The 22,953-nt window shown below is 36.8% G+C and overlaps 1 protein-coding gene across 4 annotated transcripts in view; it reads left to right on the top strand.

The window, feature by feature from the left end:
- LOC106870770 (inactive phospholipase C-like protein 2) overlaps positions 1-22,953 on the top strand; it is a 196,819-nt gene that overhangs the window by 117,850 nt on the left and 56,016 nt on the right. For 3 of the 4 annotated variants that reach the window (XM_052976011.1, XM_052976010.1, XM_052976009.1), the window contains exons 14-16: positions 15,276-15,371; positions 17,976-18,078; positions 19,786-19,965. In XM_052976011.1, coding sequence (XP_052831971.1) covers positions 15,276-15,371; positions 17,976-18,078; positions 19,786-19,965 — 379 coding nt within the window. The remainder of the gene's footprint in view (positions 1-15,275; positions 15,372-17,975; positions 18,079-19,785; positions 19,966-22,953) is intronic. The other variant, XM_052976012.1, reaches the window with a different exon arrangement.

The raw sequence follows: 22,953 nt of genomic DNA, 5'->3' as shown, positions 1-22,953 counted from the left end.
ATATATATATATATATATATATATCTGTCTATCCATCTATATGTATGTGCGGAGAGTGTGTTTTTGTGTGTATGTAGACATATATTTATATATGGGTATATACATATTTGTGTAAGTGCCAATGTATGTGTGCGTGTGTATACATATTTGTGTGTCTGTGCTGGAATAGAGTTTTAGACTTTATTCCAACATAACAGCCTGAAGAACTGTGTGGCTGTTACACAACAAAACTGTTGGTAATTGCTGGAGTAAAAGTTAAGACTCTACTTTATGGTATTGAGTACTTCTTTCTTTACTACCTAAATATATATGTATGGATGTATATATATAGTTCTTTTATGTTTGTGTGTATAATTTTGTATATCTCTCTATTTAGTTATATATGTATGTAGGATGTGAAGGTGCATACCTAGTGGTTCAGATGTTGGGTTTATGATCACAAGGTTGCAAGTTCAATTGTTTAGACTTGATTTCATGTGACTCTAGTGTACACAGCAGTAAATCAGTTCCAGCCTAGTGCTGGAAAATGAATTTTGAAAATAATGAAAACTTTAGTAAAATAACTTTGTTATTATTTAAGATAACAAGCTGGAAAAGGTATTAGCACATTGGACAAAATGCTTAGCAGCATTTCTTCCAGCTCCTTACATTCTTGTTACAAATGTCCTTTCATCCTTTTGTGATTAATATAGTAAGGTATCAGTCTATTACCTGAGTGAATGTAATCCCTAAAGTTGCTGGTCTTGTGCCAAAATTTGAAACAATTATTAAGCTGATGTTTGTAACATAAATTAACATGAAATTTTGATGAAAGAAGTTTTAATTTAGATCACTTTAAAACCAGGAACTTGTATTCTGGAACCAAGGGGAATGGTCTGAGGAGGCATGGTATCAAAAGGATTAACTTAACTATTGTTAACCATGTTGATGTTGTAGTAAGATAAATAAATTTTGTCTGAACTTCTGAAGAAAAGGAATCATCATCATCATCATCATCATGGCAGCAAGCTGTCAGAATCATTAGCTTGCTGGACAAAATGCTTAGCAGCAACTTGTCCATCTCTACGTTCTGAGTTCAAATTCCGCTAAGGTTGACATTGCTTTTCATCTTTTCAGAATTTGTGAAATAAGTACCAGCTCCCTTTCCCCCAGTTTCTATAGTAGAAAGGATTATTATTATCATCATCATCATCATCATCATCATTATTATTATTTTGTAGGGGGTATTACCCATGTTTCTGGGTTCTTTTCACAGCTGTACCCCATTTGGAATTTGCATTAGGGAGGCAGGCTTGTTTGTAGTTTGTAGAGAAAGCATTAAACATGCCTGAAAAACAAACATGGTCTCCCCCCTCACAACTAAAAGACATAAAGAACTATGAAAGAAGGTGAATAAGTACCGGTGATGGGGCAATGAAGAGAGAACTAACACTCGATTATTCTAGAACTCCCAGAATAAAAACGTAAACACCTGAAAGACTTTCCCTCTATTCATTGCTAAATGTCTTTACCGCTTCTTCATTGTGAAAAGTAAAGAAGCTAGAAAAGATTGAGCGTATTTCAGTCTAATTGTCATTGTAAATGACTTAGGCTTTCCTTTTTCTGTCTCTATCGATTCACTCCTTTTCTCTACGGTTAAGAGACTGAAGGTGCGTGGCTCAGTGGTTAGGAGTATTCAGTCCATGACCATAAAGTCATGAGTACGATTCCCTGTGGCGCGCTGTGTTCTTGAGCAAGGTACTCTACTTCACCTTGCTGCAGTCCACTCAGCTGGCCAAAATGAGTTGTAGCTGTAATTCAAAGGGACCAGCTTTGTCACATTCTGTGTGAATCTGAATCTCCCTGAGAACTACATTATGGTATGCATGCCTGTGGAGTACTCAGCGACAGATACATTTATTTCCATTGGGACAGTAATAGTGATGGGGAGGCATGATTTTTGTTTGAAATCCTTCAATATAATGCCTGGCCTATTTGAATCTATCTTTGTGTCAGTTCGAACTGTGAAGTTCCAAAGGAGTGAGATGTGTTTCCACCAGGTCCAGGTCTTTGCAAATTACCCAGTCAATTTACTGTACTGTGCTATAATGCCTGTTGAGATACTCTGTAGGTGCAAGAAGGCTGCACATGGAGACTGATCAATAGTTTCATTTTGCTATTTACATACACAACATGTACTAGAAACTGTTCTTTAAGATGTTGGCCTGGTAGCTTCTTGTAGGTAGGCATTGATCCTGGGCAGCTATGATAAACCCTTCTGTCTCTGATTTTAAGCCAGAAAATGCTAACCATTGATGGGTAAGGGCTTTGTCAACATCAGCATTGTTAGCTCTTTTTGGGTATTTGCCACTGAGAGGTTTTTCTTGCCTTTTATCAGTGTGAATAACTAAGGCAGCAGTTTTAGCAAGGGTTTTCATATGCTTAGCTTTTTCTGTGCTTGTTTCCAGTACATCTAATTCTAGGACTTGCTTGTATTTGGAATTCACTTAGATATTTCCTTGCCTGTTTTGTTATTGAGTATGAGACTTTCTTGTTTTCATGCTCTAAGACAAGTTTTAGCATCCAGTCATCAGAATTTTTCAGGTTAAGTGTTTAGGCCAATTGTTGCATTCATCATTGTTAATTCAAGTTGTAAAAGTCCATGGCCACTCTTCTATTATCATCATCATCCTCTTTTTTCAATTTTGTTTCCATTTCTTGCCAAGTGTCTTCCACACACCCAAGACAAAGAAATTCATTGCATACATTGCTAGGCCATTGAAATAAAGACACCAGATTGTTCATTTGCAGAGTCATCATCATCATTTAACATCTATTTTCCATGCTGGCATGGGTTGGTCAGTTTAACAGCCTGGGAGCTGCACCATACTTCAGTCTGATTTGGCATGGTTTCTACAGTTGGCTGCCCTTCCTAATGCCAACCACTCCAACAGTGTAGTGGGTGCTTTTTATGTGCCACCAGCATGGGTGCCAGTTACGAAACACTGGCGTTGGCCATAACTACAACCCCACTTGGCTTTACAGGTCTTCTCAAGCAGAGTATATTGCTAAAGATCTCGGTCACTTGTCACTGCCTATGTGAGGCTCAACATTCGAACAGTGCTTTTTACATGCCACCAGCACCGGTGCCCGTTATGCAATACTGGCATCAGTCATAACTACGATTCACTTCGCTTGACAGGCATATCACCCAACATTTGAAGAGTACTTTTTATGTGCCACCAACACAAGTGCCAGTTACATGATACTGGCATTGGCCACAACTATTATTTCACTTGAGTTGACCACTAAGTTACAGGGATGTAAACACATCAGCATTGGTTGTCAAGCGATGTTGGGGGGACAAACAAACATACATATATACGACGGGCTTCTTTCAGTTTCCCTCTACCAAATCCACTCACAAGGCTTTGGTCGGCCTGAGGTTATAGTAGAAGACACTTGCCCAAGGTGCCACGCAGTGGGACTGAACCAAGAACCATGTGGTTGGTAAGCAAGCTACTTACCACACAGCCACTCCTATTCCCTGCCGAACACAAAAAATATTGTAGCTATATTCTGCCAAAGAAACCAGGTGAAATTTGTTTCGATGAAACACTATTTTATAGAAAATTTTCAGTGAAAGAAGTTCCCTGTTCAATACTCACTGGCAATATTTAAATTTGGTGAAAAAAAATTTTGTCACCTATGCCAAAGCAGTTAACAGAGAGTGTGAGAAATTCAAATTGAATGAGTTGATCCCGTGTTTAATTTTTGTTCAAGGGCTTACTGCAAGCAAAGATGCAGAACAGGACTGAAATTTAACTCTACAGGCAGTAGCAGAAGAATGTCAGGATTATAAATCTACGACAAGACGCAGATAGAATTAAAGAGAAAGATTGCTCTCATATTCATGCATGTCAATTGGTATCAGATTAGAAAAAAACTGTCAAGACCAAATCCATGCTATGGGTGCAGTGGTCTACATTTTAAAAGCAACTGTCTGTTTAAAAATATAAAATGCTTCAAGTGTGGTAAGATAGGTCATAAAAAATCACACTGTAAAACAAAACCTAAAAAACAGTTCAACAGAAAAAATCATGTAAGTAGGTTATCGCTGACAAGAAATAGGAACTGAAAGGAAAACTGTGTATGTAAGAATTAATAACACAAACATAAAGTTACAATTGGATATGGGTAGTGATATCTCAATAGTTACATGGAAAAAATCAGGAGACCTAGATTAAAAGAAACTTCAAAAATTGCTCGTGGTGTTTCAGGAAAAAAATATTTTAAGGACAAATTGATAAATGACATTACATTTCATGAAAAAACCTTTAAAAGCCAAAGTTTTTGTGTCGAATAGTATGACAAATTTATTTGGAATTGACTGGATGGAATTATTTAACTTATGGAACCATCCCCTTAAATCTTTTCTGTAAAAATGTAAATGGTTTTTCTGCCAGTCAGACAAATTTTAAAAAATTAAAATAGATTTTTCCTGAGGTTCTGTCTGATAAATTAGATCTGTGCACCAAAATGAAGGCAAAGTTTCAAATAAAAGAAAACACCATACTGACATTTAAACAAAAACGAACTGTACCGTTCACAGCATTAGAACAGATAAATAGAGAAACTAGGAAAAATTGGAGTTATCCAAAAAGTGGACTATAGTCAATGGGCAGCACCCACTGTGTATGTTAAGAAAAAGAATAATAAAATCAGACTGTGTGCTGATTTTCCCACTGGTTTAAATGAATGTCTTAAAACATACCACTATCCACTACCTACTCCAGAGGATATTTTCACAAAATTAAACAGTGGCAAGATATTTTCTAAATTGGATCTTTGTGATGCAAACCTACAAATTAGAGGAGATTATGAATGCTCTAAATACCTAACAATTAACACACATAAAGGACTGTATAAATACAACAGGTTACCATTTGGCTAAAAAATCACACTGGTGATTTTTTAACAGATTATGGATGCAATGTTAGCAGACTGTGTATTCGCAATTCCATATCTGGATGATACACTCATTAAAAGCAAATCCGGTGACCAACAAGTAGAACATGTAAAATATGTTCGAGAAAATTGAAAAAAAGTGTGTATTTTTCTCACCAAAATTAGGACAAATTTAGGACAAATTATCAACAGAAATGGACACCAACCAGATCCTTCAATTGCAGACGCAATAAAAAATTTGCCGCCTCCGACAAATACTGTAACCGTACACACTTTTTTTGGGGCTGGCAAGTTATTACCAAAATTATATTCCAAATATGCATAAGGTGAGGGTTCCACTGAATAGTCTTCTAAAAGATGTGAAGTGGAATTGGTCAGAAAATTGTCAAAAGGCATTTGATAAAATTAAAAAAATATTAATATCTGTTTTGTCATTAGCACACTTCAACCCTGCAACGGAGATTGTTGTAGCTTCAGATGCTTCTGAATACGTGAGTACAGTATAGGAGCAGTTATGCTACATAAATATAAAGGTGATGACATGAAGGCAGTGGTTCATGCCTCACATTCTCTGATATCAGCTGAAAAAAATTACAGCAAAATCAAAAAAGAGGCTTTGCCATGAAAATTTCACAGATTTTTACATGGTAAAAATTTCCTACTACAGACTGATTATCATCCATTATTATCGATATATGGGTTGAAGAAAGGAATTTCTATCTGTACTGCTAATAAGTTGCAATGCTAGGGTACGTTATTATTAAATTATGATTTTAAGATGTAGTATATACCATCCAAGAAATTAGGTCATGCTGATTGTTTATCAAGACTGATTTCATAAAATGCTGAACCATTTAAAGATACCATGATTGCTGCTTTGTGAGCAAAAAATAAAATTTAAAATGTTTTGTGTAACATCAAACATGAGCTGCCAATTACTTTACAAGACATAAAATTAAAATCAGAAAATAATAAATTCATTAAAAAGATTACAGAAATATTGAAAGCTAAAAGAGATAAAAATATGTGCAACTCAAATGCAAACCATTTCTCAATGTGTGACAATGTGTTGATGTATGCACAAAGAGCCATTGTGCCAACCACACTACAAAAGCGATTACACTGTACAACAAATTTTTTTTTATTATTACACAAACTAAAATCACTGCTACCTTTACAAAATCTACAGTCATATTTTCTCTATCACCCACCAATTTTTAGCCAATAGCAATTAGATACTTCAGCTTACATATTCTAATTAAACAAACTCTATAGTGACTGTTCTTAAAGTTTTGCTATATCAGAATGTTTATATTTTTAGTATATTAGTTTAAATCACAAAAACTTACCTAATTTCATGAGTTTTAAGTAAATTTTTTCTTTATTAAACATATTTACTATATGCAGGCACATCGTTATATATACAAAAATGGAAAAGGAACATTCATTTATAAGAGTGTTTGTTTCAGTTTATTGTTGACTATATTTTCGCATCATTTTATATTTAACATCTGGTTCATTACGTTGGAGATTCCAGCAAAGAGCTGCAAGCATTGCAAGACTCTATTTACCTTTATATCTATTTTCAGTTTTAGCTATATTTTGATGGAATCTTTCTCCATGCTCATTGCTAACATCTACAGTATTCTCCGGGAAAAAATCAAGATGCGAATGTAAAAAATAGAATTTGCGATCCAACAAAGATGCTTTCCTTTACTTTAGCGTCACTTAACTTAGGAAGCTGCCTTTTAGACACTGAAGTACTGGCTGATCATATTTTAGAACTTTGAAAAATTGCTTCATGAGACCTAATTTAATGTGTAGTGGAGGCAACAGAACTCTTTTTCGACAAGAGGTTCCCGAATAAAATTATGTGAGCCTGGTATTAGTACATCACATGATGGCCATTCTGAATGGATATAGTGCTCTGCTTTTGCCCTACTATCCCATTTACAAAGGAAGCACATGTATTTTGTATAGCCAGTTTACAGTCCATTTAACAGTGCAACTACTTTTAAGTCAGCACATGAGCCATTTATGTTCATCGTAGTTCATTTTATTTAATATAAAAGCCAAGGTTTTATAGTTTTCCTTTAAAATAAATGTGCAATGGGTACAAATGGGAAAGCATTGCTATTATTTAAGAGAACAGCCTTAGTACTGCATAGAGATGCATCTCCATTCTTCTGGGTCGTAGACAATATTAAGGTCATTAAACAATCACTGGATATTGATGTTCTTCATTGAAAAATGATGCTGCAAATTATCAGAACAAGCGCTAAATTTTGTAATTCTTATGTCCTTTTCTAGTAAATTTTTCTCTTCAAACCAAGAGGTGAGTAATTCACTTTGCTGTTTTGTTAAACCTAGATCCTGTACTAAATCATTTAATTCGGGCTGACTAAAAAAACTTTGGCTCCAATGATGTTTGTGCTAGTTCAAATGAGTCATTAAATTCTGCATCTGTGTCATCTGAGTCTTCTGAATTGGATGATGGATGCATTCTGGGGGTGGTTCAGAAACTGGAATCTCTGCAGAATGGGGCACAGTAGCTGATTTAAGGTTAGGATACATAATCGATTTTTCACTTTTCTTGGTGTGATATGGAAAAAAAAGTTGAATAAAAAATTTCAATATTACAGAGTATAAATTCAATACAAATTATAATAATATAAGTATTATAATAATATAATACAAATAAATCAATACGTTAAAAATTTTGAAAGTTGTAATTAATACCTTTTATGTCAACCAAGTAGAAGTAACAGTCTGTTGTGTGGTCCCGAGGCTCCCTCCAAACCATTGGAGCACCAAATGGCAACTGTTTGTGTTCCATTAAGCCATCTTGACAGCGAGCTTGAACAGTTTTTACAACATATGTGAGGTACCCAATTCTTGTCTTAGTCTCCAACCTTGTGCTTGAAGTACAGGTGGTAAAGTTTTTTGATATAAGTAGTGAGACTTTGCTGATGTTTTTATATCACATAATTTCCACAAACGTAACAAAACTTATCCGGAGAATTTTTGCAAGCTCTTTTAGGCATATTAGAGTTATTAAATGAATATTTAGCTCTCTGAAAATTCCTGTGAAAGAAAATCCTTAGAGCATTTACATACAAAATTTAAAAATTGATAGCACTACTAAAAAGTAAAAGTAGTAATTTGCATTAAAATGGTAGGTGATTATAGTAAAATGAAGTTCATTTTCTGATTTTATGCACAAAACTCAAGAAATGAAGTGGCCAGAAGTGTATAAATACAAAAAGCCGACATCTGCAGTTACAGTAAGTTTTTTACACAAATTGTTCACCAGATATGGTGTTCCTGGTATCATTGCATCTGATAATGGAAACTCAATTTATGTCAGACAAGTTCAGAAATTTTTATAAAACGTTTCTTATCAAACATGTCACCACTCCGCCATATGGTCAAATGGACAAGCAAAGCAGGAACTTTTAATTGATGCCATGAAGCAATAATATTCAAAACAGCAAAATGTACACACATGAAGTTCAAGTGTTGCAAAATGTAGGTCATATGGGTTCAAAATGTACTTTCTGATTGACCATCCAACATACCAGCAGCAACTGAATTAACTTTCTGTTTGAAGGCGCATTCTAGCCTTAGGCGGAAGTTGTTGCTTAAATCCATACAACACCAACCCTTCCTGGTTAGCGTCTGTCCAAGCACAACTAACTCACTCTCCAGTGAAAAGATAATTTTATATCTTACTACACTTTTTTAAGGTCTCCATTCTTCAACTATAACCAAGATTCATTTGCTGTGACATCCTGCGTTTGTCTGAGATACTGACCATGTAGTTCTTTTCCCAAATGTTTCTTTCTTGCTCCTGTTTTCCTCTTTTCTTGTATTTTGTTGCAGTCTCTACAGCTTCTGTCTCCTCTTCTCTGGTAGCTGAAATCAGTCTTTCTGAATTACTTCTCACATACTCTTCTATGTCACAATTTTGTTATCTCTACACAGTCTTCTATTACTGTCAGTCCTCTCCTTGTCTCTGAGATGTAATGACCTGTACATGAACGTTGTCTTTCTGGTTTTACAGTCTATGTCTCTTAGTTCTTCCTTAGTCCAGTTCATGAAAGCAGCAGAATATTGTATTAGAGAGACCATCCATGTATTTACTACGGAGATGCTTTTCTTTCCATTCAGTTTTGAATGTAGCACCTTTTTTATTCTCCTAAGATATTCATTTCTCATCTTCTCTTTCATTTCCTGACAGAGAATTCTATCTGTCTATATTTACATTCTTAGTTCAAATTCCACCAAAGTTGACTTTGCTTTTCGTCCTTTCCAGGTTGATGAAATAAGTACTAGTTGAGCACTGACCTCAATGTAATCAACTAACCCCTTCCCCCAAAATTTCAGGCCTTGTACCTATATTAGAAATTCTTCTTCTTGCATGAATATTATTATTATTATTCAGATATGAAAGTTCATGACTCAGTGGTTAAATTGTTGGGCTTACAATGGTGAGGTTGGGAGTTTGATTCCCAGACTGGGTTGTGTTGTGTTCTTGAGCAAGACACTTTCTTTCAGTTTGCTCTAGCTCACTCAGCTGTAGAAACAAGTTGTGATGTCATTGGTGCCAAGCTGTATCGGACTTTGCCTTTCCCCTGGACAACATTGGTGACATGGAGAGGGGAGGCTGGTATCCATGGGCGACTGCTGGTCTTCCACAAACAACCTTACCTGGCTCTGTGCTTAGGAGGGGAACTTTCTGGGTGCAATCCCTTTTGTGTGAGGACACATGGCCTAGTGGTTACAGTATTGCACTCACAATCGCAAGATCGCAGTTTCAGTTCCTAGACCAGGTAGTGCATTGTGTTCTTGAGCAAAACATATCATTGCTCTGTGATTACTTCAACACCTGATGCATGGCACCTTATGCACCTGTTCAGGTAACATCAAATTGATGGAAGGACTGAGCTAATGTACAGCACATACTTTTCACCACTATAAACAAATCATCTGTGCAGGTTCTTCAGCAAAAGCTGAACACTCATACGTCATTTTTGACGGGATAGTCCATCATTATTCAGAGCACAAGCTGGCAGAATCATTAGTATTCCATATAAAATGCTTGGTGGCAATTCTTCTAGTTTTACAATCTAAGTTCAGATTCTGCTGAGGTCGTTCAACTTTGCATTTTATCCTTTTGGAGTTGATAAAATAAATACTAGCCAAGTACTGGAGTTGATGCAATCAACTAACTTCCTCCACCTAAAACTGCTGACCTTCTTCCAAAATTTTTAACATTATTATTATTATTATTATTATTATTATTATTATTATTAAAGGAGCTAGCTGGCAGAATCATTAGCACTTCAGGCAAAATGCTTAGTGGCATTTCGTCTGTCCTTACGTTCTGAGTTCAAATTCCGCTGTGGCCTTTTGAGGCTGATATATTCGACTCATCCCTTCCCTCCAAATTTCAGGCTTTGGGCTTATAGTAGAAAGGATTATTATTATTATGGAAAGTGGCAAGCTGGAAGAATCATTAGTACACTGGGCAAAATACTTAATGGTATCTCATCCGTTTTGAAATTCTGCTGAGGTCAACTTTGCCTTTCATCCTTTCTGAGTTGATAAAAGAAGTACCAGTTGAACACTGGGGTCAAGGCAATTGACTAGCCTCCTCCTCAGAATTGCTGGCCTTGTGCCAAAATTTGAAATCATCATCATCATCATCATTATTATAAGGCGAGCTGGCAGAATCATTAGCATACTGGACAAAATGCTTCGTGGCATTTTGTCCATCGTCATGTTCTGAGTTTAAATTCTGTTGAGGTTGACTTTGCCATTCATCCTTTTGGGGATGATAAAATAAGTACCAATTGAACACTAGGGTCAATGCAATTGACTTACCCACTTTCCCAAAACTGCTGGCCTTGTGCCAAAATTTGAAATCATCATCATCATCATCATCATCATTGTCATCATTATTATTATTATTAAGGCAGTGAGCTGGAAGAATTGTTAGCACTCCAGGAAAAATGCTTAGTGGCATTTCATCCATCTTTATGTTCTGAGTTCAAAATCTGCCAAGGTTGACATTGCCTTTCATCCTTTTGGGGTCGATAAAATAAGTACCAGTGAAACACTGGGATCGATGTCATCGACTCATCCCCTCCCCCAAAATTTCAGGCCTTGTGCCTCTATTAGAAAGGATTATTATTATTATTATTAGTAGTAGTAGTAGTAGTAGTAGTAGTAGTAGTATGGAAGATTAAAAGATTTACATTGGTATTACATGACAAACATATTTAAAACTTTTTGTATTTTTTTCAAAGTAACTTGAATTTGTTTTCATCTGAGACAAAACTATTTGCCATTCTTTAATGCCATTGATCCAAGATATTTTGTTACAGTGCTTCATGTCCTATATACTGTAGTTATTATTGTAGTTGTTGATGTTGATGTTGTCATTGTTGCTGTGGAGTTAATTATTCTCAAGTTACCCCACAGTGTAATATTCCTCTCACCTTTACACAAATGTTTGTCTGTTGAAAGTCAGTCAACCATTTAGGAATTTGACCCCCAACTCTTCAACCCACTGGCCTTTTTTTTATTTAGAGAATTAATTCATCCATGACTAAATACAGAAAGCCCACCTCAAACTGGAGTCTCTTCATGGTATCAATATTGTTTACAGACTCAGGTTCTGTGTTATCATCACCACCACCACCACCATTATTATTGTTACTTTTAGTACACACAACCATCAACACTGCAACCACAACCACCACCACCATAAATACCACTACCACCATCTCTACCACCACCACCACCAACCAAGTAAGCTTCTACATGATTCCCTGACTTGCTAGAAATGCCACCAATTTCCCTCATTGTCTTACATGTTGTTCCAGATTCACTGTACTTAGGAGAAAGATAGAATGGCCATGACTGGAATATTTTTGATCAGAATAGATCTTACTTGATTGGTTCTGACCTTGCACTTTACAACATTATCATCAACATTATCATAATGCTTTAGATATTTCTATCAGTTCCACATTAGTTTAGGATGATGTTATTAAGAATAAGTGTGTGCATATATGTATATGCATATATATGTAAGTATGTATATCTGTAATTCATGTATATATGTGTATGTATACATGTTTTTATGCATGGAAATATGTTTGTACATATATGTATTTATATGTATGCACACAAAAAACAGTAAATGACTCACTAAATAATTTTAGGTGAGGAACAAAATAGAAAGAAAATTTGGATAAAACACATTAAATAACATATTTAGTACTACCTCACAGCTTTATTGTCCTCTCCTGAAGTGGCTCAACAAATGAAGCTTCCTCTAACCTGTTAGTGTATAGCAGCTGGACAAATGTACTGGAACAAATAGTTCTACAACAACTGAGTTGAAATTTGTCTTTCAAAGTTGTGAATACTTTATAAAGCTCTCGACATGGAACTATATTCTTGAGTGTAATGTGTATGTGGATATGTTTGCATGTGTGTGTATATCTTTTATCTTTTACTTGTTTCGGTCATTTGAGTATGGCCATGCTGGGGCAGCACCTTGAACAGTTTTAGTTGAACAAATCAACCCCAGGGTTTATTTTTTTAAAGCCTAGTACTTATTCAGTTGGTCTCTTTTGCTGAACCATTAAGTTACTGGGGCTTAAATACACTAACACTAGTTGTCAAATAGTGGTGGGGCATAAACACAGACACAAGGACACGCACACACACACACACATATATATATCATCATCATCATCATCGTTTAACATCTGTTTTCCATGCTGGGAGGCTGTCCAGACTCTGTCTATTGTGGCATCGTTTCTATGGCTGGATGCCCTTCCTGATGCCAACCACTGGCACAGGTACATTTATGCAGCACTGGCATATATATATATCAGATGTGGTGTGCAAGAGAGACAACTGCACTGGTATGGTCATGTGTTGCGAATGAATGAGGACAGCTGTGTGAAAAAGTGTCACACCCCAGCAGTTGAAGGAACCTGTGGAAGAGGTAGACCCTGGAAGACATGGAGATGAGGTGGTGAAGCATGACCTTTGAACATTGAGTCTTACCAAGGCAATGACTAGTGACCAAGACCTTTGAAGAAATGTTGTGCTTGAGAAGACCTGACAAACACAGTGAAACCATAACCTGTGGCCTATGTTAGTGGGTGTAACCAACCCACTTATGCGTACCCTTCATTCATTGGACAATAAACTTTGCTTGCGAAGACCTGTTGAGGCAAGTGAAATCAAAATCAAAATTGCTGACATGGTTGATGACAGTACTGCCAGATTGGCACTCGTGCCAGTGGAACATTAAAAGCACCATCCAAGCATGATCATTGCCAGGGCCGCTGATTGGCTCCCGTGCCAGTGGCACATAAAAAGCATCATTCGAGCGTGATCATTGCCAGCGTCGCCTTACTGATACGTGTGCCGGTGGCACATGAAAAACAACATTTGAGCATGGTCATTGCCAGTGCCGCAAGACTGGCTCCTGTGCAGGTAGCATGTAAAAAACATCTTTTGAGCGTGGTCGTTGCCAGAACCGCCTGACTGGCCCTCGTGCCAGTGGCACATAAAAGTACCCACTACACTCTCAGAGTGGTTGGCGTTAGGACGGGCATCCAGCTGTAGAAACTTTGCCAGATTAGATTGGAGCCTGGTGCAGCCTTCTGGCTTACCAGTCCTCAGTCAAACCATCCAACTTATGCCAGCATGGAAAGCAGATGTTAAACGACGATGATGATGATGATAATGTGATGGGCTTTATTCAGTTTCCATCTACCAAATCCACTCACAAGGCTTTGGTTGGCCCAAGGCTATAGTAGGAGACCCAGATGTCACACAGGGGCACTGAACTAAGAAGCAAGCTTCTTATTACACAGGCATACCTGCACCTATATATATATGTGTGTGTGTATTTATGCATAGCTACACACATGTACGTATGTACACATGTTGAGAAGGGATTAAAGAATCATTGTGACAAGATGGTGTACAAAGCAATGTGTTCCATCATGGTTACTTCCTTTTAGATCCAGACTGACACTTTTTCCCTTTTACTCACATACAGAGGTGGGGAGGAATGGCATACAATCAATCTTTAAAAAAAATAACAAAAAGCAAATGCTCTTCTGTTCTCCAACATGGCCACAGTATAAGCAGTCCTTTAGATTTGAACAATCTGACCTACAACCAAGACATATGGCACATTGCTGCACTCAAGAAAGCTTGCCCACCACAACAAAATTAAGATCCTAAACCAAGGTTCCACATAAAAAAGAATTTGTGTGGGTGCTGGTGCCATGTAAAAAGCATTGGTGATGGTGTCACATAAAAAGCACCCAGTACACTCTGTAAAGTAATTGGGAAGGGCATCAAGCTGTAGAAACCAATGGAACCTGGTGTGGATCCTGGCCTTGCTAGTTCCTGTCAAGCTGTCCAACAGATGTTAAATGAACTTTCTGTACACTCATACGTGCGCGCGCGCACACACACGCAATTATGATTTTAATTTTAATACAGACGAAACTACTAAAGGAGAAAGTTGAGTGACAAATGTTGAGAACTCTCTGTGTACAACCCAAGCACAGATACTTTTTAAAATTTTAACAGAGACAAAACTGCTAGAAATGAGAGTCAAATGGAAATATGCTGAAGATCCCTGTATACGCACATGCAAAAATACTATTTCATTTATATGCACACAAAACTATTGGAGAAGAGAATTGACTGGGTGAATGTTGACAACTTCCAGCATACACACATAAAAACTCCCAATTATGATTTTATTTTTAACACAAACAAAGCTACTAGAGATATATCAAATAGGAAAATGTTGAGAATTCCCTGTATACACACAGACAAATATTTCATTTCTAGACACGCAGAATTATTAAAGGCAAGAGTTGAACAGACACATCTGAAGGATTTACTGTATATTCATACACAAGTATTATTTCATTTTTACACATGAAAAATTACTAGGGATGAGAATTAAATGAATGAATATTGAGGACTTCTTGTATACACATAGAACTTGTAGAAATGTAAGTTGAACAGATGAATTTTGAGAATGTCCGATCAAAAAAATGACAGTAGGTGAATGTATGCAAAAGTATTGTTGAAATCACATCCATAAACATGAAGTAACATTGCTGTCTACTTTGATCTCGCTTTTTTTCCTACCAGCAGCTTATGTGTTGTCTTCTCTGTGTCCTTGTGTATCTCTGTCTCTCTCTCTCTCTCTCTGTGTCTCCCTGCCGTTTCACTTTGTATCACTTGCACCCCCACTTTCTCATTCACAGGCCAAGAAACTGGCACCCGATTGCACTGCACTAGATGGCTTTGTCACTGATGAAGATGAAGGTTCGGAGGTGGAGTGGAAAAAGACAAATAATAGGGTATTTACTGGTACTTAATTGTTTAGCTATTCCAATCTTGAAGGACATCTACGCTTCTCTTTAATGCTTCTGTGCTTCTTCTCTTTCTTCTTTTAACCGCTGATCATTATCATTATCATTATTATTATTATTATTATTATTATTATTATTATCATTATTATTATTATTATTATTATTATTATTATTATTATTATTATTATCATCCTTACCATCACCATAGTCATCATCATTGTCACCTTTATTGTTTGTGGTTTCTGAAATGTTCCAAGAGTTTCCATTTTTGAAACAAGAAATTGGTACATCTTGAACATACACCAAAGTGTTCAAGAGTAACAAGGATATTTAAGGTTTTGAAAAACATGTTGTTGTTATTATTAATAATATTATTGTTATTGTTGTTATTATTATTATTATTATTAATATAGAAAGGATTGAGGTAACTCCTCCTGAAGATATAGAGTCAAAATTAAAAGAAGAGTGCCATTTGCTATCTTGTGGAGGAGTTACCTCAATCCTTTCTATATTAACCAAAATGAAGTAGATTGACAAATTTATTTTTTGAACCAGTGGAAGACACGCAAGATGTCGAAATATTGTTCACAAGATAGCAAATGGCACTCTTCTTTTAATTTTGACTTATTATTATTATTATTATTATTATTATTATTATTATTATTATTATTATTAGGATGGTGATCTGGTAGAATCATTCACATGCTGGACAAAATGCTTATCAGCATTTCTTTCAGCTTTCTGTTCTGAGTTCAAATTCTGCTGAGGTCAGCTTCACTTTCATCCTCTTAGGGTTGATAAAATAAGTACCAGTCAAGTACTGGGGAGTGGAGAGAAAATAAAATTTACTCGTTCCTCACTCCCACCCCATGCAAAAAATTTTCAGACCTTATGCCAATAGTAGAAATTGTTGTTGTTATTAAGGCAGTGAGCTGGCAGAATTGTTAGTTTGCCAGGTGAAATGCTTAGTGGCATTTCATGTCTTTATGTTCTGAGTTCAAATTCTGCTGAGGTTTACTTTACCTTTCCTCCTTTCTGGGTCTATAAAATAAATACCAGTTGAGTACCAGAGTCAACATATTCAACTCATCTCCTTACCCTGAAATTGCTGGCCTTGTGCCAAAATTTGAAACTATTATTATTATTAATGTTATTATTATTAATATTTGTAGACAGGAAAAGAGAGGGATCAGTTTGTATGGATGTTTTAGTTCTTGTTGGTATCATTGTCAGCAACTCTGTACCACTTTTACTATCTACATGTATGAAATATGCATACAACTATTCCCTTGTTTTCTGTCTTCAGACATATATTGTATAGGCATAATGTTTACACCCTTGACACATGCAGTGTTGGTTAACAAACCTAATTCTATAGATATGCCTATAAGTATAAATACATAATGTGTGTTTATCATAAATTTAAAGATGCTAAATATCAGGAACTTTGCATGTCTACATGGTCCAAACCCTACCTAATTCTTTGTGTTTGTGGACAGAAAAATGAGAACAATTGCATGAATGTTCTGTTTCTTGCTGTCATTGTTGTTAATAACCGTGTACTACCTTTAACTATCCGCAATGTATGAACATATAAATGTTCCATTTTCTTCTGTCCACAAACTTATTGTACAGATGTAAAGTTTACAGTTATCATAACATACAGTGTTGGTTAATAAACATAGATATGTTCTATAATGGTTTTACAGTAGCATAACAAAACACTGTCAGCACTCTAATAATTTAATGTTTGATCTTGCTGGGTATAAAACATTTTAAATATGGAAATTAGTCTAATTACTTTACTTTAACTCCTAATATCAATGGGTTTATAAAGGCACTGAGCTTGCACAATCATTAGCATGCTAGACAAAATTGTTAGCAATTTCTTCCAGCTTTATGCTCTGAGTTCAAATATCACCAAGACAGATTTTGCCTTTTGTGGTCAATTAAAATAAGTACCAGTTGAGCACTGGGGTCAATGTAACTGACTGGCTTCACCCCACAAAATTGCAAACCTTGTGCCTGTACTAGAAAGAATGGTAGTGTGTTCATAAACAATGTGTTTGTGAATAGTTAAAGGTGGTACACAGTTGCTGAGGATGCTAACAAGAATCAAAATATCCATACAGTTCTTTCCTCTTTTTCTGTCCACAAACATTGTATAGATGTAATGTTTACAGTCATCCTAATGCACACATACACAGTATTGGTTCACAAATCTATATGTATGTTTTTATAGTTCATTATATAGTGCCAAATGTTTGTGTAGATATAGTTCAGGAATCTTTCTTTTTTTTTTTATATGCTATATATTTGAGTGACACTTTCACTTTTGCAAAATTTTAAACCAAAGTTTAGTCAACATTTTTGTAAGTTCAGTAACTTTGTGTTGTTTCTTCCTCATAATAAACCAAATTGGAGTTGTTAGACTGATGTGAGGTCTATCTTTTAATTTTTTATATTTATTTGTGTTAATTTCCTTTTACATTGCCCATCTCAGAGATAGCTTCTGCCTAACAAGTTTTTGGCTTGTCTGTTGATATTTCAATACAAAACTTTGGTAAATACTATATATGTTCTCCATTTTAGGATGTATCAACACGAAAGCATAAAATTACCAAAGAAATATCAGATATTGTCAACTACTGCGTATCGACACGATTTGAAGACTTTCAAATATCGCAACAGTCACGTGAGTTCTTCAGCAAATCAGTTTTTTACCAGAATATAAATGTGTGAGCTATCATGTGTGTGTGTGTGTTTGTGTATAATTATATATATCTGGCACAGGCATGGCTATGTGGTTAAAAAATTTGCACCCCAACCACATGGTCATAGGTTTAGACCCACTGTGTTGCACCATGGGCAAGTGTCGTCTACTACAGCCTTGTGAGTTGATTTGGAAAACTGAAACTGAAGGTAGCCCATCATGTGTGTGTGTGTGTGCATTTCTTTATCTTGACATCATGTTATAGTTGTAAACGATTGTCACTGTCATACAAGCAATGCTATTCCATTGTACAGCATACTCATGTCCAGCCACGGGGAAATATTACCTAGATTGGAAACAGATGAGGGTTGCTGACAGGAAGGGCATTGGGTTATGGAGCTCTACCTCAATAAACTGTCTGACCCATTCGTAAAGTGAACAGTAAAACAATGTTGATTTATATCATCATCATTTAACATCCGTTGTCCATGCTGGCATGGGTTGGACGGTTTGACTGGACTGGCACGCTGGAAGGCTGCATCAGGCTCCAGTCTGATTTGGCATCGTTTTCTATGGCTGGATGCCCTTTCTAATGCCAGCCACTCCAAGAGTGTAATGGGTGCTTTTACGTGCCACCAGCATGGGTGCTATTTGCATGACACCAGTATCTGCCACGACTGTGATTCTTGATGGATCTTCTTCTCAAGCACGACATAATGCCAAAGATCTTGGTCATTGTCTCCATGAGGCCCAACACTTGAAAGGAACTCAGCCACTTTGCCTCCATGAGGCCCAATGCTCACAAGGAACTCAGTCACATCACCTCCGTGAGGCCCACTCAAAAGGAACTCAGCCACCTTGCCTCCATGAGGCCCAACATACATTTATTATATGCTGTGCTTTAGAAAATCTATTTATTATATGCTGTGCTTGAGAAAATCTGTTGAACCAAGTGAAATCATAGTCGTGGCTGATACCAGTACTGTCCAACTGGCATGTAAAAAGTACTGTCATGCATTGCGCTTCATGAAGGCAATGACAGGTGACCAAGATGTTTGGCGATACATCATGCTTGTGTAGACCTGTCAAGCCAAATGAGATCACAGTTATGTCCGAAGATGGTGTTGCATCAACGGCACCCATGCTGGTGGCACGTAAAAAGCACACACTACACTCTTGGAATGGTTGGCGTTAGGAAGGGCATCCAGTCATAGAAACCTTACCAAATCAAAATGGAACCTAGTGCAGCTTACCAGTTTTCAGTCAAACCATCCAACCCATGCCAGCATGGAAAGTGAATGTTAAACGATGATGATATATGCATATCAACAACAAATTAAGAGGAGGATACTCTGCTGCAGACACAACATGTCAACTGCTCTGGGAATGGAACCCATGCTGCTCACAACCACTAACACAACACATTAACCACAAGGCTACACACTTTCACTACATATTATTGGCTGCAGATTGAGGCCAATAACCATAAGAATGGTCCAGTAACTGCTTTCAGTGTAAAGCCAGTCTGCTTTAAAACCTAGAAGTGTTGAAATATATGCCAGTTTTATGTTGTTTTTATGTGGTTTTGAAGGATTTGTTCATTCAGTGTAAACTATGAAGAATTGATGACTGTTTTTTGGGTAATTGTTTATCTTTTTTGTTTCTATTTTTATGTATTTTGATTTTCAGAGAAATATTGGCAAATCTGTTCCCTTAGTGAATCTCAAGCAGTGAAGTTAGCTCTGCAGGATCCAGAAGAATTTGTGAATCACAACAAACGCTTTCTATCACGCATTTACCCAAACGGTATGCGAGTAGACTCAAGCAACTTCAATCCTCTTGATTTATGGAACTGTGGTTGTCAAATAGGTAATTGCTGCTTATTATTTATTATTTCTGCTAGAAGGTCACATATTCACATATATTCATACAGCATGAACACTAATACACGCATATTCTAGATATGTTTGTGTGTGTGTTTATATATGTATGTGCATATATATATATATATATATATATATATATATATATACATATACACATACGCGCACGCGCACACACACACACACACACACGCACACACACGTGAGCACATAAGTGCAAAATAAGGTGGTGAAGATAGTATTTGAATACCAAAGGTAAGGTAATATGCTTTTATTAAAGCTGCAAAATTATCACAAAACTGTTAGTTTTACATTTGCATTCATTGGACAGTTGTGATAAAAAATGAATTAAAATTGTTATGGTACATGTAATTAAAATACACAAATAAGCATTTGAATTTGATTGGGTGGTTGACTTTCAAAACATAATGGTGTAATATTCATTACCTGCTGGGAAGGAGTTGAAATTTACCAGTAAGGTAAATATGAATATAATGATAAGATTGAAAAACAAACCTTGCTTAGAGTGGTGGGGAAAGTCCAGAAAATAATTATAAATACACAAGTTTAAGAAAAGAAAGAAGAAAGAAAGGAGAGATTGAATGAAAAGCATGAGATGAAGAAGAGAAAGAAAACTGAGGGAAGGATGGGAAGAAAGCAATAAGTGGAGGTTAGGTTTTTATGAATGCTGTTTTAACAGACCTGTGTCAAATTGATCTTTGATACTGTCTGTCAATCCGAAACACTTCAAGTCTCTGGTCCTTGCAACATAGAACATACACAAACTTCTTTTTTTTCACTTCTTCCCTGACTAGATATACCTATCTCCTAGCTTCCTTTATGACTATCTTATGCAGTTCCCTGCTACCCCAACACTTTCAGTTCTTCCAGGTCTGTTTCTTTGCTGTAATGGCCTTGTCTACAGCATAATTCCACCACCACATCATCCAAGGTCTGGATGGGACTTTGCTCCAGCTGCAGATTTGGTCTGTGACACTCAGCAAGCTGTCTTGCCGGGATTCCCAGTTACTCTCTATGTTACAAGTCTGTAGTTCCTCCTCCCTCTCATCAAATTTCTCATTTAGGGTGTCCCTAAATCTCTGACCACCGGCCTAACATGGGAAGCAGCCATAAAACACGCCAATGACCACAAAAAGTGTAAAATAACTGTTGAAGTCCCATGCACCACAAGGGGCAAAAAGGATTAAGAGAGAGAAATCTCTGACCATATACAGGATCCTTAAGCTTCCAAATCCTTCTTTCCCAGATTGGTCTGCTTCTAGGCATCCTTCTGGCCTAAAGTCTAAAGTCATTAATGACTATTCTATGCTGAGGAATACATCCTTCACCAGAGAAAGTCTTTGCATTTACAAGTGACCATGTATCTCACTACCTGGTGAGAATGAAGTCAATCTGGCTAACATGGTCACCCAGTTGATAGGTAAGCAGGTGACTGGCTGGCTTCCTGAAGCTAGTGTTGCAGATCAATAGGTTATTCGCATCACAGAACTCCAGTAGCCTTGTTCCTTCTTCATTTTGGGAATCAATTCCACGGCCCCATGGAAGATGCCTGGCCTCTGCCCAACATGCCCATTGAAATCCCCAGCCACAAAGATGAGATCATTGTCATTCATCTTTGATGCAGGAAAATATCAAAAGCGGTCCTTTTGTTCATTTGGTGAACCCACTTGGGGATGTAGGTAGAGATAATTGTTGCTGTACTATTCTGCAAAACTAGCTTAAGTACTCTATTGCACACTCTGACTACCTGTGTGACCTTATCCACCCACTTCTCTGCAAGAAGTATGCCCGCACCACCTGTGACTGATATCTCCCCAGAAAATTTTATACCTATGCTTTTTGCCTGTAATGTGTCCACATAGATGATGGTGCACTTGCATTTAATGATTCTGCAAAGAAAGAGGCTTGGAAATCCCATTATGAAATGCTGCTGAATGAGGAGAATGAATGGAAGGAGAATCTGCCAAATGTTGACCCAACTGAAGGACCAGCTATCTGAATCAACAGTAGCTTGGTAGATAAAGTAATCAGGAATATGAAGACAGAGAAAGCTCCCCTCCACCTTACCTCTTGAATGCATGACACATCAACATGTCTCTGTTCGAGCATCTCAACAATTTCACCAGACCTACCTTTCAATGTGCCTACTCTGAGAACTGGGAAAGAACATGAGAAATGGAGATGATATTCAGTACCTGGAAAGAAGGTTTCAATGAACATTTGATGACAGACATGTCACATCAGTTGTTCTCACTTTAATATACTATCATTCAAACATGTTAAAATTGTTGCCCCTATTGGGAGTGAGTGTATTGCAAGTGTTGTAAATATGGGTGTTATTGCTGCAAGCATAAATGGGTCACTGTTTAAATTAGGTAAATAAATAAACAGCTGTTGGTTAATTCATTATAAGTAGAGAGAAAGGAGTAGGTGGTTAATCTATCAAATAATGCAGTGGATGAGATGACTGGTGGTGGTGGCAGGCTGGAAGCTATAAGAGTCTTCTGGAACAGAGGAGAGGCTTCCCATACTGGTGGTGGTGTGGAGGGGGGACCATGTAGAGGTTTCTGTTATAAGAAAAGAGATTTCCAGTATAGGTGGTGGGAGTGGCAGATAAGGCCAACTTCACCATAGAAAATAGCAGCCAAGACAGGTAGTAAAGTAAAGGAGGGAGAGAGAGGGGAAACTTAATCGCTGGAAAAATCATTCCAAAATATGGAAATACATGGGTTATGAGACAAAGAGAAAATATTGTAAAAATTAAAGCGATCGAGGATCATTGAGACTCATGACTTATGAATTTCAAGTGGATTAGCAGAGAATGATGTGCGATAGAGACATGACAAATCGCTTACCTTAGCTGAACATTATGCATGAGATAATAATAACAGCAAGCAGTGTGAATTTATAGTATTATATGTGTGGTAAGTGGTTTTTAGAGAAAGGAAAAATT

Source organism: Octopus bimaculoides, chromosome 23 (genome assembly GCF_001194135.2).
Source record: "Octopus bimaculoides isolate UCB-OBI-ISO-001 chromosome 23, ASM119413v2, whole genome shotgun sequence".
NCBI lineage: Eukaryota > Metazoa > Mollusca > Cephalopoda > Octopoda > Octopodidae > Octopus > Octopus bimaculoides.
Note: the sequence above shows the minus strand (reverse complement) of the source record. Positions and strands in the feature narration are given on the sequence as shown.